Genomic DNA, 16,483 nt, shown 5'->3' on the forward strand with positions numbered 1-16,483 from the left:
ATTGTATGTTTTTTAACTTGTGTTCGCCGCCCTGAGTCCTTTGGGTGAAGGGTGGCATATATTTGTAAATAAATAAATAAATAAATAAATAAATAAATAAATAAACAAACAAATAGATAGATAGATAGATAAATAGATAAATAGATAAATAAATAGAGAAAGAAAGAAAGAAAGAAAGAAAGAAAGAAAGAAAGAAAGAAAGAAAGAAAGAAAAGCAACCAAGAAAATGAGGGCTTTTAAGGGTAAGTCCTATGACAGTGATGGCGAACCTTTTCGAATACACATGCATGTGTTCGTGCCGGAGCACCAGAAACCCGAAGACCAGCTGGCCGGCGCACACATGCCTGTTTTTTGGGCGTTTTTCAGGCTGTTTTTTTGGACCATTTCCAGGTCATTTTTCAGGATGTTTTTGGCCGGAAAATGGTCCAAAACACAACCTGAAAATGGCCAAAAAAATGGCCTTCTGGCCCGTTTTCTGGCACTCTGGCGCCTGCAAAGACCAGCTGGCGGGTGCACTGGAAACCAGAAGAGCAGCTGGCGACGGCATGCGTGCCCACAGAGAGGGCTCTGCGTCCCTTCTCTGGCACACGTGCCATAGGTTCGCTATCACGGTCCTATGAAAAGGTTTTTAAAAATCTGGGCATTTTCAGCCTGTGAAAGCTGAGGGAAGACATACAAGTCTTCCAATACTGGAAGGGCTGTCATAGAGGCTATGGATCAGCGGTGAAATCCCCGATTCTATCCAGCTCGCCAAACTGGTAGCACTGGCAGCGGGAGACTCCAACCCGCCGGAACATCATTACATTCCTTTTTTTACCATCTGTGCATGCACAGAAGAGGCGCGTGCATGCATAGTGCGCTCCCGTTCCCGAACCGGTAGCGAAGGTAAGTGGATTTCACCGCTGCTATGGATTTATTCTCTGTGGTGTCCAATAAGAACCAATAGCCTTTACACAAGGAAAACCTTGAAAAAAGGAGGAATCTCCTGACTGAGAATCATTACAATCAGTGGATCAATCTGTCTTCTAGAGTTGGAGATGGTCCTTTATCAGAAATTTTCAAATAAAGATAGTCAACCATTTGTCTTGGTCGGTCTGACGATTCCTGCCCTGGGCAGGGAGTTGCACTACAACAGGGGTGTTAAACTGGCGGCCTGTGGGCCGGATGCATCTCGTGCAGCCCATGCCCACCGCCAACTCCGCAAAAAAAAAAAAGTTGCAATATGTCACGTGACAGCAACGTGATACCACAAGTTTGACACCCGTGCACTAGAAGATCTCCAAAATCCTTTACAATCCTATACCTCTGTTCTTCTTGAGATGCATTATTAAAAAGGTTCATGCTTCCAAATGACGACTAAATATTAAGACAAAATAGAAAAGATGAACAATGAATGCTTCCTTTTTTTCCTACAAAAATACTGGATGCTAACAGAACAGCTGTTGAGCTGTTCTCGTTTTCTCAATTTGGTGTTACACTTTGTTCTAACGGTATGAAGTTCTGTATTTCCCCGTGGCTGGGGAAAGGGGGTGTGTCATGTGACTGGGTGGGAATGAGTGATGTCGAGTTGGCCACACCCACCCAATTTTGTGGCTCCCGATGATTTCTTTTCTGTGGGAAACGGGTCCAAATGGCTCTTTGAGTGTTTAAGGTTGCAGACCCCTGAACTAGAGTGATTCGCTCAACAACTATGGCAAAAAGGTTGTAAAATCAGGTGTGACTCATTTAACAACCACATTGCTTAGCAACGGACATTTTGGATTCAACTGTGATCATAAAACCGCAAGATTACTAAATCAAAAGCATCCCAATGAAAAAATGGGCGTTATTTAAAATATTATACCTAATAGAAAGAGACATTCCTTATCCAAAAAGAAATATTTTTTTGAGTCCGTACCCGGTGTAATTCACACAAGCACTACAATGAAAACAAAGAAAGAATGCTGCTTTTTAGAAATGCTGCTTTAATAGCAGCATTTACTTGCTTGATTTATGATAAGCAGTACATTTAATTTGAAACTGGGAAACAAAAAACACAGCCTTTAAAAGAATCTCTGACAATTACTAGGTAAAAAAATCACACTTCAAACAAGTTAGACTCCTGGTGATTTTATAGATATATCCATGCAGTTTTCTCTAGCAAGAATTTATTTATTTTATTTATTTTATTAAAATTTATATGCCGCCCTTCTCCCGAAGGACTCGGGGCGGCTCACAAGTATAAAATGACAATAAAAACAATATCACTAAATAACATTAAAAGTCCGATTTAAAATCCCCCAGTTAACTAAAAAACCCAACCAGATAAGGTGATTTGAGTAAAAAACAGGTCTTAAGATCTTTGCAGAAGGAACGGAGATCAGGGGCTGTCCGGAGCTTGGTGGGTAATTCATTCCAGAGAGTCGGCGCGGCCAACGAGAACGCCCTCAATCTGGGGGCCACCAGCTGACATTGTCTGGCCGATGGCACCCGGAGGGCAGCCCTATGTGACCGCACTGGGCGGTGGGAGGCCAGTAGGAGGTTGTTCCGCAAGTACCCCCGTGCCCGTGCCCATGAAACGATTTGTTATTTTCAATATGTTTTTTGACTTTCTAGTCTAGTTGTAGCCCTGATTTCCTTTTGGTAATTTCCCATTCAAATTATTTGCAAGCAGAAATGTTTATATCTAGAGTTCAGCAAAAACAGCATGGAATTTCTTCAACGAGATCTATAAGTTACGACCTTGGGCCAAATCATTCAGTCTCACCCCAACTTACCTCACAGGGTGGTTGATGTGGGGAAAATAGGAGGAGAAAGTTATGTTGGATACACTGACTACCTTGAGTAATTCATAAAAGTAATAAAAGTTGGATGCAATTAAATAAAACATGAAGTTGCATGAACAGGTAATCCTCAACTTACGACAATTGAGCTGAGCCCAAAATTTCTGTTGCTAAGTGAGACAGGTGCTAAGTGAGTTTTGCTCCATTTTACGACTTTCTTGCCACTGCTGTTAAGTGAATCACTGCAGTTCTTAAGTTGGTAACAAGGCTGTTAAGTGAAACTGGCTTTCCCTAAAATATACGGAAATGTATGACTAGTTTTTTTCCCCCAATTATTTGTAACTATTCTCTATACTATCTATGTCGTTTTGTATTTTCTGTTATGGATTGCACCAGAGAGGCTAAACCAATTTCGTTGCATATATGCTATACAACAGGAGTGGGTTCTACCCACCTTTACTACCGGTTCGCAATGGGGCTGCGCACGCGTGTGAGCAATGCTCACACACACATGTGCTCTTCTGCGCATGTGCAGAAGCTTCTGCGCATGCACAGCATTCTGATGACGTCAGGGTCGATGGATGGAGCCTTCCGCCAGTTTTACGACCGGTTCTATAGAACTGGTGCGAACCGGTGCAACCCACCACTGCTGTACAATGACAATAAAGGCTATACTATACTATTGACTTTGCTTGTCAGAAGGTCTCAAAACGGAACCACGTGACCCCAGGATACTGCAACCGTCATAAATATGAGTCAGTTGCTAGGTGTCTAATGTTTGTCATGTGACTGTTGGAATGCTACAATGGTCATAAATGTGAAAAATGGTCATAAGTCACTTTTTTCAGTGCTGTTGTAACTTCAAAAGGTCATTAAATGAACTTCTATAAGTGGATGAGTATCTGTATAAGTGAAAAGCCTTGTTTGAAGATATACCGCTATATTTAACTCTTTCACAAATAAAAGGAAAACGAAGGATTCAGAGATTGCAAGATGCTATTTAAATGGGATCTAAGAGGTGGTAATATTATGTTAAACTCTTACCTGTCCCTAGCTGCTAATACTTCATGAAGCTGGATTAATAATTTAAGAGTAAATTCAAACTGCAAATAAATATTTCTTTAAATATCATCGGTTCCCCAAACCAAGAATCTGTAAGGAATTTGTAATTCCCCAACACTTGCTAAAAACAATGAGTCAGTTTATGACTCAAGGGTGAAAATAAAACAAAAAGTAGTTCTTTATGTCCAATATGATTGACAAATGTCATGGAGAGGTCCAAGTATTTTTTTTCACATATTCAGCAAAATCAAATGACATGCTTCAATTAATCTGTGACCGGCACACTCACAGAATTGATTTCTCACAACTCATTTTCAATGGACTGTTATTAGCACTGTAGTTTCCCCAACTTGATTCTGCTTCATGTGCTAGCGTTAGCCTATGAATTCTTATCACCTTTCAGTTACCAAACCTACTCGACTACGATGGAAACTATAGTCCAAGTTGTCTGGAGAACACAAAGCTGATTCCTTTAAAATACATATTTGAAGAATCAGCCAGTCTTCTAGTCATTTGACTTAATTTTGATGATTGTCTAAATCCAAAGCTCTCTCCCACTTCATGTGTGTGTGTGTGTGTGTGTGTGTGTGTGTGTGTGTGTGTGTGTGACACATTAAACAAGTTTCAATTCCATGAAATAAACACTGTTATCACACCCCGTGAATCTAAATAGTTATCTGCAACTGGCATGAAACATAAACAAAGAACCACAAAATGCATAAAGTGGTAATTCAGGCTTGACGTACTTTAGACCATATTGCTATGCTTGTTGTGTTATTTCAAGAGTGAGCTCAAATCTCAGCTTTACCAATCATTCATGAAGTCTCACTGCGTACATATTCCTTAACTTTCACTATGCTTCATTCCTGAGATTCTGACCTTGACATGCTTTCTCTTCCTGAATTCCCTTCCTGCCCCCTTCCCTAGTAACACAAGCATTCCTTGGACAATTGGCATCCCACACATTTTTGTCCCTCCTGCTTTACACCAGCACTCCTTTCCTTTATTAAAGCTGCCATTCCACAACATCGTTTACTTGCTTCTATGTGAGGAATATTAAAACTGCTCATCCCCACCCATTCCCAAAGCCCCACAGCATTCTTCCCTTGACAATTAAATCCTGAGTACCTACAACCACAAGGCCCAGTGAGTGAGAATGCCATCCTCTTACTGCTGTTAAGGAATGTATGAAAATGCAACCATCTAAGCCTGTAGCTCCCTATTCATTTCATAAACATCCCTTATCCCTGTCAACTCGTTTGCCATCCACGGGAAAGGCCCGTTTACATTTGATATTTAATTTAATTTAATTAATTCAATTTATATGCCGCCCCTCTCCGAAGACTCAGGGCGGCTCACAATACATTTTAAAAAATCATTATAAAAAACATTTAAAAATTAAAAACATTAAAAACATTAAAAACTCATTCACGCCATTCATGGCCGGATCTCGCCAGATCACAAGAGCGAGATCAACCGCCCCAGGCCTGCCGGAAAAGCCAGGTCTTCACCGCTTTTCGGAAGGCCAATAGGGTGGAGATGGTCCGGATCTCAGGAGATAACTGGTTTGAGAGAGCTGGGGCCTCCACAGAGAAGGACCTCCTCCGCGGGGGACAATTTCTCTTCCCCCCCCCAGAACCAAGGTATCCTGTAGTTGAGGGGTTTTGGTTTTTTTGTGTCTTCAAATCAGCCTTTAACTCCTGGCAACTGCTTGATTGAGTCCCTCCAGTTTTCTGGACAAGGTTTTTTAGGAAATGGGTTGGCCATTGCATTCTTCCTCCTTGGGCTAAGGAAGACTGGCCCAAGGTCACCCAGCAAGCCTTTGTGCCTTCAGAAAAACTAGAATTTGTGTCTCCCTGTTTTTAATCTGGTACTGTACCAAACTGGCTGTCCTAGGTGAGTTAGTTAAGTCATTCTGAACCATCATGGGCTTAATGGTTGAGAGTAATCAACCATTCCCTAAAGACCCGCGTGGAGGGCTACCACCAGCAGGGCATCTCATGTCAGTCAACCCATGCAACTGTCCCTTATTATTTTGCATAAGGGACTTCCTTTGAAGCAGATTAAGAATTCAAAGGTAGGATATTAACCTGGATCCAACTACAGCCAGTTTCTAAGGCCACACATAGAAATAGCAGGCTGCCCAGCAATTTGACCCTTAACCCAATCTCGGCTCAAGAACCAGCCTCCCTGCTCTCTCTCTAAAGATAGATAGATAGATAGAAAGAAGATATATATATATATATATATATATATATATATATATATATATATATATATATATATATTTCTATCTAGATATGTATAAATATGTATATCTATCTAGATGTGTGTGTGTGTGTGTGTATAGATATGTATATAAATACATGGTGTTGGCAACTCTCTCAATATATAAATTTATATGTGTGTGTGTGTTATAAATACTCTCTCTCTCTCTCTCTATATATATATATAAACAAACATGGTGTCGGCTACTCTCTCTCTCTCTAAATATATACATTTATATATATATATATAAATACATGGTGTTGGCAACTCTCTCAATATATAAATTTATATGTGTGTGTGTGTTATAAATTCTCTCTCTCTCTCTCTCTCTCTCTCTCTCTCTCTCTCTATATATATATATATATATATATATATATATATAAACAAACATGGTGTTGGCTACTCTCTCTCTCTCTAAATATATACATTTATATATATATAAATACATGGTGTTGGCAACTCTCTCAATATATAAATTTATATGTGTGTGTGTGTGTTATAAATACTCTCTCTCTCTCTCTCTCTCTCTCTATATATATATATATATATAAACAAACATGATGTCGGCTACTCTCTCTCTCTCTAAATATATACATTTATATATATATATATATATATATAAGTACATGGTGTCGGCAATTGCATTGAGGCAATCCAGCCATTATGGTCAGGAAATCGCAGCGGATGGCTCAGCGCGGCATGCAAACCGAGCTCGCTCTGGCTTAGCTAGATCGATTGCCGCGGCAGTGAGGGGGGGAGGAAGGTCGGGGCGAGGGGGGGAGGCAGCCGGGCTTGAAGAGCCATCCTCCTCCTTCCTTGGAAGCCCTGCGAGCCCCGGGCTCTTCTTGCGGGGGGAAGGGGGGGCAGAGGATCCCCACCAGGGGGAACCTGATCATCTTCCTTTTGTCTCGGTTGAAGCGGCGGCTGCGCCTCACGCCGTCCACCCTGTTCTTCTCGCCTCTCTTCCCGCTTCGTCCGGGCTGGCCACTCACCCTTTATAATAAGCCTTGACGCGGACCTGATGGGCGCTGTCCCCTCCGAGGCCACCAAGGCTACCGATCCCGCCGCCGCCGCTTCCCGGGCCCGGGTGCGACATGCTAGTGCCGCCGCCGCCGCTGTTGCTGCCGCTCTCGCGCTGAGTCGGCATCGCCCCTCCGCCGTGCCTCGCCGCGCTTCGCCCGGCCCCGCCTGCCTGCCTGCCTGCCTGCCTCCCTGGCGGCCCCACCCCGGACCTGCAGAGGGGGGGGGTGGAGGAATGTGTGTGTGTGTGAAGGAAGGAGGGAGGACTGTGCGTGCGTCTCCTCCCCACGCCCCCCCCCCTCCCCAAAGCCACAGCCGCCGCTGTAACGGATGCCCGGCTCAGACCGCTCCGCCTTCCCCCTCCTTGTTTTCTCCCCCCTCTCCTCCTCCTCCTCCTCCTCCCCACCACCACCACACCCTCCTGCGAGGTCGCGCGCTGGAGGCGAGCGCGCGCGCGGGCAGGTACGTCCCTTCGGCGAACGCGCCAAAGTGGCGGAGCGGAAAGGGAGAAGCAGGGGAGGGCCCGAGTGCGTGGCTGAGGAGCGAACCACTTTCGCCGGGGCGTAAGGGGGGAGGGGGGGAGAGAAGACAGGAAAGGATGAAAAAAACCGGGCGGAGAGGGGAGGCTTAAGATCCTCTGGAGCCGGGAGGCGGCACGGAGGATACGTTGTTTTCATGAATCCGAAGCATGGCATATTCTTTCTTTTTAGGAAATAGGTTGGATGGCTTGTGAGCCTTTTTTGCAACACTCCCCCTCTTTTTTTTTTTTTCTTTCTGTCCGCGCACCTGACGAATAGATCATAGAGAGGAGACTTTGGCATAGCACTGTTGTACTCAGGCTAGCATTGCTGAAAGCAAAAGACGGTAGAACACGGGTGTCAAACTCGATCGCGTCACGTGACGTATCGCGATTTTTTTTTGCCTTTGCGGAGCCGGGGTGGGCGTGACCTGCGCGTGACGCATCCGGCCCGGGGGCCGCCAGTTCATCGCAGCTTTCGAAATTAAAGCGTGCTGTAAAACTATGGTGTGTTTTATTGGTACAAACCGGGTATTTCTAAAGTGGGAATACTACAAATCGCAGGATGCATAGAACTGTAGAAGTCTTCAAAGTATGGATCAGTGCACTGCAGTGATTGTTCTAACGGGCATCGATTTCTGGCTTGTACTTTACACTACTCAGATTTCTGTAGAATTTGAAAACTCCTTTAATATTTTGCAGAGAAGTAATGCTACAGTATGCGTGGAGCTGTAGAAGGGGCATGATCTTTAAAACGTGGGAGCGTGATTTATTGAAAAACAATTGCTTCTGCGTGAGAACATGGATTTTAGTCTTGGAATTTTTCATTGTCTGTTTAGTCATGGAATTAATGGAATTTAGACTCGTTTAGAGACCCAGATGTTGAAATTCACCTTATTCTTCCTCTTGCTTCCATGTTTTGTTCATGGGGGGGGGGAGAAAAGAAAGAATGGTAGCACATTGGATTTTAACATCATGGGGAGACATCCTTCTGGCAGCCTCCTGTGATAAAGGTTTTTGAACATGCTAGACTAGACCAAAATGGGATTAGATTGTTTAGTTCCATGTATTGTGGAAACTCGGCAATTATCTCAGCACATTGTAAATGCTAGTCTATTAGCTTTAATTCACAACATGGTATGAACAAATTATGATATATATTGAAGCAGAGTAGTATATTTGGCAAAACTGTTTGCTTTACTAGCTGTTTGAGCCCAGTAATGAAAGTCTTGAAAAAAATATTCAAATGCTGTGATGTAGCTGTATCCAAAATAACTAGAATAGTACTGTAGACAATAGCATTGTTGCTTGTAACACTCGGTGTTACACTCTGTGTATGCAATCACTCTGTGAATGCAAAAGTTGGACTTTGAAGAGCCAGACAAAAACGACAAATGCTTTTGAACTTTGATGTTGGAGAACATTCCTGAGAATGCCATAGATAGCCAGGAAAACAAATAGTTGCTAAAACAAATGAATCCAGACTTATTGAGGAACAATTGGTCAGACTCAAAACAATCAGATTTTGGGAAGATCCAGATCTCTTGAGAAGTACATAATGATGGGAAAAGTCGAAGGAAAAAAAAGAGGACTATCCGCAGCAAGATGAATTGCATTATAACAAATGAACGCACCATTTCAAGACATAAAAAGCCAACATGTGGACACATCATCCTGGAGAAAAGTCTTATCTGTGTGGTCCCTAAGACTTGACCTTGACTTGACATAATTTTGTTTTAAATAAATAAATTTTTATGACTCAGATTAGAGTGCATATACCAAGCTGTGTATCATCATATTTGTGATATCATGACCTGCATTGACAAATTAACTTTCTCATTGGTTTCTTACATATGTTAATACTGGGGAGAGGATCAAATACATGATCACCCATTAGACTGCCCTCTCTTTCCCCATTAATACTGAAACTACTCTCTTAAAAAAGTGGACAGTTGAAGCATTTGCTCTTAACAGTCTTAAAAAGTGGTCAGAAAATACCTTGGTTGATAGTATTCATACACTTCTAAGCTGTCAAAGGATAACTGGAGGGGTGCATTCCTCCAATGAGGTCCCAACAAAGATTATCCACAAGGGTAAACAATTCCCCTACTGTCCCATGCTTGGGTCTTTAAAAAAATCCAGATGTTTCTTCTGTGGATAACTACTTACCACATTCTTGACAACCTTCCCTAAATATGGTGAGAGACTGAGCAATAGTAGGTATCTCCTTCACAACAGGTGATAACACACCTTCCCCTCAAAGTTTGCCATCTTTTGAATTGATCCTGTCACAGTCTCCCTACCATCCTAAAGGAACCAAGAAAAACATAATTCAAGGCTATAGCTGGTAGAGGGTACACTGGAGAGCATCCTCCCTTCAGGCCCCAAAAAGTTGCAGATAACATTGCAAGGTGGTTCCAGGCATCACATCAGATTCTGCTCATGAAAGCCAGTGTGAAATTTAAGTTGTGTTGCCCATAAAAACTCAGGCACACAAGTTGGTGTGGAGCTAAAAAGAACATTGTCCCTGAATTTGAGAGAAACGCGCAATACATTTGCAAAGTAGCTTTAGCTCCCTGACAATGCAAATCACAAATGCTTCAGGTAAAACAAAAAAAGTGTTTAGAATATTGAGTAAATTCAAGGCTTTATATAAAGTACAGAAACAAATGATTTGCATTCAGTAAATGATAGGTGTATATAAAAAGCAAACCATTGGTGGGCAATACAAGCTTTGCTTTTATTAAATGTGAGAAAATTTTATCCTTAGATAAAATTCCTCTAGTGACAAATGTATATGTCTAGAGATAGCTGTGGGTTGCAGGAACCCCTTTATCTTTTGTAAAATGTGTAACTTTTCATCCTTTCCCACACAGTTTGTTCCTTTCTTAGCTTTGATCAAGGACTTTAGAATACTGTCCTATTGTTTGATTGTTGAGGTTAGTTTTTGCACATCAAAGGACATCGCTTTGGTTCGAAGCAAAACATACTTCCCTAAACTTAATCCTTAAAATTCTACACAACAGTTGGACTAGGAACAGGAACATTTCAAGTCCATTGTTTCCCAATCTCAACAACTTTTAAGATGTGTGAACTCAATTAATCTAAACAGAAATAAAGCCTCAGCTACAATGTAAATCTGAACAAAAACTGTAGTGCTTTAAAGAGCACTTAAGAGCCAGTTTGGTACAGTGCTTAAGTCATCAGGCTAAAAACCAGGAAACCCTGAGAGGTCTAGTCCTGTCTTGGGCACAAAGCCACTAGGTGACCATGGGCCAGTCACATTCTCTTGGCTCCAGAAAGAAAGAAATGGCAAATCGCTTCTGAAAAATGTTGCCCCAAAACTGCAGGGACTTGTCCAGATATCGGAACAGAAGGGGGAAAAAAAACCCATGTGTAATTAAACTGTTTTTAATTAACCCAGTTGTCCACTTTTTAATCCAACATCTTGTTCTCTGGCTACAAGAAAAGCCCTATGCAGGGTATTTTTATAGCCCTTGTTATGGCCACCAGGATTTTTATTGCATTAACCCCGCTTTCTCCATTAACACAAAGGAATCACTCAGGCTGGAAGTGTGTAATACCTAAACCTAAAAGCAGAGTTGGCTGGCCTGCGGGTCCCCGTCTCTTGCAAACGTTTTATGAAAGCTTTTCTTCCCATTCTTTGAAAAACCATTGTTTATATGGCTTATCACAAGACCCCAGGCAACGGCGGTTTGTTCGTGGCTTCCCGAAACGTCCGAATCCAGCTGACGCGTGCCTTTGGAAGCCTCCACACACACCCCTCCCCAATCTTGCGGCAGAGGATCAGGATGGGACAGCACACGCGGGGAATTTCCCTTATTCAATCTTCCCCGGATCCTCAAGAGAACCAGGAGAGGAGGGAGAAAAAAATCCCCATCCAGTTTTCCCGTCATCTGGAAGAATGACAAGCCTAAGCGGGCTGCAAAAAAAAATAAAAATACAAAAATAAAGGCCTCCCCGCCCCTCCCCCACCCCAAAATCGGAAGAATTCAGGACCAGGACACGGGAACGGCCCATTCACACGCGATTCCTCCCCCTCAAAGCGTGTCGAGCGCAACCTCCCGGCCGCGAGGCGCGTGCGCGCTGCCTCCCTGTGAGGGAGGCGAGAACATGGCGGAAGCGGAGTGAAGGGTTCGTACGCCGAGCGGGTGCGTTTCTCTTTCGCGCGGGAGTGGGGGGGGGCGGGGGGGAGGGAGCGGCCGCCCGACGCGGGAGGGGCTCCTGGCCGACGGGGAGAGTGGGCTGGCGCAAAGCGATCCTCAACGCGTCCGGGCTGTGGGGATGGCAGGAACGGGCAGTGGAAGCCGCTGGGCCCCGGGCTTCTCTCGTCTCTCTTTCCCCAACCTGGCGCCCTCCAGAGGTGCGCGCGCCCTCCCTGGCTCGGGAGTTGTTACCCAGGTGCCGGTCTGGATGGAGAAGGTTGCATTGGCTCAGCCTTGCGTGAAGGGTGAACCCCAGGCCAGAGGTTGGCCCGGGTAAATCACCTGCGTAGAGAGAGCTATGCCTTGAGCCGCGTATTTTATTTTATTTTTTAATTCCCTTGTGGGGCTCAATCTCCTTTCTTAAAGGCGCTGACAATCCCTCCTGCTGTGCAACGTCTATTATTGGGGACCAGAAATGAAAGTTGCCCCATGTTTGAACAGCCCCACGTGCAATGATTTAGCTAAGCAAAGCAGGATGCCCTGGGAGAGAGAGCGAGAGAGAGAAACCCTGCACACACCTATGTGCACCCCTTCATCTGAGTTGCTAGATGGATTGGTTTGATTTGATTCCTTTCCCTGGAATCAAAATGAAGCGTGCTGGTTAAAAATCAGAAATCCGTGTCAGGCTCATTCTCTAGATCTCACTGATGAGATAAAATAGCAGCTGTTAAATTTATATTTGCTGGGCTGGTGGTGAAGTGAAATCGTTCACTTGCTGGCTTTCCTACAATCCCATTAGGTTTAGATTACTATTGGTGTAACGTGAATGACAAAGAATCTTGTGGCATCCGAAATACCATTCATTTATTACTGTTATTGTTTGTTAAAATTTGTAGGCTGTTGACTCTCACCATCTGAATAACACACATGTTTTAAGGTGCCACAGTGCTAGATTATGCTGTATTCATGAACAGGACATACCTTCTCCTCAGTGAGTTTAATAATGTTTCCTCCCAGGTAAAGTATAGACCAGTGTTTCTCAATCTTGGCACCTTGAAGATGTGTCGAACTTCAGTTTCCAGAATTCCCTAGCCAGCAAAGATGACAATGCCACAAATTGTTGAGATGGTAGGAGTCAGCAGCCTTCAGTTCTAGAGTTGAAGTCCACACATCTTCAAGCTGCCAAAGTTGAGACATTACCAGGATAAAGAATGCTGATAGAGCAGCCCAATACTGTATTTCTGGATTGCAAAATTTTGCATGGCCACTAAATGAAGGTAGAGAGAGTTTTGCAGAACAGATACAATCTGCTAGCAGCAGATAACCTGCAATTCTTCTGCTATTATTGGACTTAATTTCCTGTCATGCCTGATCATTTGATATGATGGCTAGGCTGGTGGAATTTGGAGTCTCACATTATCATCTGGATGGCTGTATGATGCTACTCTTGTATAGGGTTGCAACCTAATCCAGATTATAAAAAAATTTCAACCTCATTTTCTATCTGTAATGTGGGTGAAATACTTTTTACTCAAACGGTTTCAGTAGGAATAGAAAATACATAATGCAGGTGAAGTGTTTCTGAACCCTTAAAAATATCCAAATGCTAAATATGACTGTAAAAATGACTAGATAGGTGGCAGTTGAAAAATGACAATGATAACAACAGGTATCTCAATTGTTTTAACAAATAGCTGCTAATTTTTGCAATTCACAAGTCAAGCAGCATGTACCACCTGCAATAAAAGTTGCATTTTCTCTAAAATGTTGTGGTTCCACAACATCTTTGATTCCATAAAAGTTATCTGAAAATATAACTGATTTATAAGATTCCTGTTTCAGGTAACTAGTTATATGTTCATTTTGCATAGTACAACACACAGGAGAAATGGATCAGCTAAACATTGATGATATATAGGTCAGAGTGATGCAGATACGATTATTAGTCTTACATAGTAATCCCATGCAGACTTCTTTGAAAGTAAACAATATTAAACACAGTGGGATTTAATTCTGAGTGCATTTGCATATTTTGTGCTATTAAACTTGGAGATCTGAGTTCAAATCACATATCAAACATACATTTTAATTAACTTGCTAAAGGTGGGCCATTTGTTTTCGTTCCCTTGAAAATAAAACACTATATGTGCAGTCTTGAGTATGGTTTGTTCCCAAGGCAAAACGTATTTGCCATTTAAATTGTACTAATATGTCTGGCAGCCTTCTGTATCAGCTATGCAAAATTTTCAGGGGCAACTTCAACAGCAGAGTATCTACAACAGGTACAGCTATTTAAAATAAAAGAAATATCACCATTTCAGTCCTGAAACTCTTTATTTTTTAAATAAAGAACCTAATGCTGGAAAAGATTGAGGGCAAAAGAAGAAGGGGACGACAGAGAATGAAGTGGCTGGATGGAGTCACTGAACCAATAGGCATGAGCTTAAATAGACTCCAGAGGATGGTAGAGGCCTGGAGGAACATTGTCCATGGGGTCACGATGGATTGGACACGACTTCGCAACTAACAACAACAACAAATTTTAAATGATATCTGCAACAGTATTTTGAGATAGACTGATTCTGGTTCTCTAAGTATGAAACTTCAGGCATGCGATTTGGACTTGCATTATTGAATGTTGTGGAATTTGATCTTGTTTTCTATATAGAATCCTACCTACATGTGTGTTTCCTTTAGAGTCTAGGTTGAAGAATATGGTATTCATTTGGTGTGGTTTTTTTAAATATTTTGTTCAGAGGCAGAATCATTCCACAGCTATGGAGAATGAATCAAGCACAACTTCTTCTACAGGCACAACAACCATTGCTACTACATCTTCCCCCTCCCGTACACAACCACCCCAGATATCTGTCTACAGTGGCTCAGATCGACATGCTGTGCAGGTATTTAACTGAGGAAACACTGTTAATATGTATTGCAATTGAAAACCATTGCTAAAAAGATTCTGATTAAGTGCAGCTTCTATGATTTCAATAATAATTCTTGATCAGCCCCTCCTCTTGCTTTTCTTTTCTTTTCTTTTCTTTTCTTTTCTTTTCTTTTCTTTTCTTTTCTTTTCTTTTCTTTTTTGCAACCAGTTTAGAGTTTTGGAGAGATTAAATGCTTGCAAACTATTTTGGGAAATGTGCAGCTTTAAGAATATTTATGTTCTGATCTATAGCAATCTAGGAACTGTTAGTTCATTTACTTAAAACCATAGACCAAATGAAGGTCTTTGCTATCCTTTGTTGGAGTCAACATTATTTCTGGATTTAGCAGCAGGGGCAACTATAGGGAGAAGTGAGGTAATTAAAAAAAAAGATAGTGACTGTGAATACACATGCAAAATAGGGTAGGTTTCTATTAGATGGTTGTGGCCATTGTCTTGACTTTTTTGACTCCATGTGGATGCCTCTGTTTACAGGGAAAATAAAGAATAATTAGCTTAGCTTTTAAAAACCTCATTCTACCTGTACTCTTTCATCCTTTTCTATCACATTCTTTCTTTCTCTCTTTTTTAATGTTCCTCTTCTATCTCAGTGCTTCTCTTCTTGGTTCTTTAATTCTTTCCAGGCTCCTTCTAAACACCAATTTATCTTTGATCCTAATTTTGCTACTGGTAGCTTTATTTGGTTCATATAGAATCAAAGATTTTGAAAGTTATTTAATACAGTTCATTTCTATTTGGCAAGTAAATGCTTGATCGTTACAAAACTATGGTGTTGTGTGGAATGTTAGTAAAACAGCCCATTGCAACCTGATACCTTCCAGGTGGGTTAGATCAAGAATTCTTAACCAGGATAGCCTGAGGCTGAGAATTCTTGGAATGGCAACTCCCATGACTTAGTCATGAGGACTGGGGAAAAACCATTTAAAATATGCAGTTCAATTATTTGAGAGAAGCCATGTTTATAAAAGTTCAGTTGAGGGCACTTCCACCAAGAATTTGGTCCTTGTTGAGCAGTGGAGCTAATATTTTGTCTGAACTGCCCAAAATTTCAAATGGCAAAATTTTTTTGCCAGTTCAGATGCTGAAGCTCCTTGAAAGCCTGGGGGTGGGCTAAAATCCTATTTGGCAGGAATTCCCACCAATCCTTGCTTCCCGACTGTTTGACATTCCCCAACCCCTAGAGCGTTGTTTTTCAGACTTGCTGCCTGGGGAATTCTTGGAGTTGAGACCCTCACTTCTTAAAGTTGGCAAGTTTGAAAAACACGGTCCTAGACACATCAGGCAAGCCACCATTGTGTTGTGGTAGCCTACAACACAGATTTGGGGGCTTCTAGTTGGCCAATGATAAGTCAGGCTACAGGGGAAGGACATAGAGCCTTCCAAAGGGAGACTGATTTTGGCATTCCATCGATGGTCCTGGAAGGAATATGTTTGGATGTAAGTAAAACACTTGCACTGCAGTGACTGTTTTGGAGATAAGCATGGGCTGTTAGAAAACTATACCTGAGGGTTTGGGGGAACATCAGATACAGAATAGAATAGAATTCTTATTGGCCAAGTGTGATTGGACACACAAGAAATTTGTCTCTGGTGCATAAACTCTCAGTGTACATACAAACAACAAAGTGATGGGTCACAGATCGGACATCATAGTTGCAATCATTAATCATAAGAGACAAACAAGTGATAAATCATAAAATACTAATAGGAGCAGATAGTAGGAAAGACGATAAAAGGT

The 16,483-nt window shown here is 42.1% G+C and overlaps 2 protein-coding genes across 2 annotated transcripts in view; one reads left to right on the forward strand and one right to left on the reverse strand.

The window, feature by feature from the left end:
- PRKCI (protein kinase C iota) overlaps positions 1-7,297 on the reverse strand; it is a 42,627-nt gene extending 35,330 nt beyond the window's left edge. Inside the window, exon 1 of the mRNA XM_070944878.1 lies at positions 7,085-7,297. Coding sequence (XP_070800979.1) covers positions 7,085-7,239 — 155 coding nt within the window. The 5' untranslated portion in view covers positions 7,240-7,297. The remainder of the gene's footprint in view (positions 1-7,084) is intronic.
- A 145-nt stretch (positions 7,298-7,442) lies between these two features.
- Positions 7,443-16,483, forward strand: part of PHC3 (polyhomeotic homolog 3) — a 54,545-nt gene continuing 45,504 nt past the window's right edge. The window contains exons 1-2 of the mRNA XM_070946442.1: positions 7,443-7,574; positions 14,552-14,698. Of these exons, the coding sequence (XP_070802543.1) occupies positions 7,443-7,574; positions 14,552-14,698 (279 nt within the window). The remainder of the gene's footprint in view (positions 7,575-14,551; positions 14,699-16,483) is intronic.

Source organism: Pituophis catenifer, unplaced genomic scaffold, assembly GCF_029215685.1.
Source record: "Pituophis catenifer annectens isolate HBS135680 unplaced genomic scaffold, rPitCat1.0.hap2 SCAF_6, whole genome shotgun sequence".
Classification (NCBI taxonomy): domain Eukaryota; kingdom Metazoa; phylum Chordata; class Lepidosauria; order Squamata; family Colubridae; genus Pituophis; species Pituophis catenifer.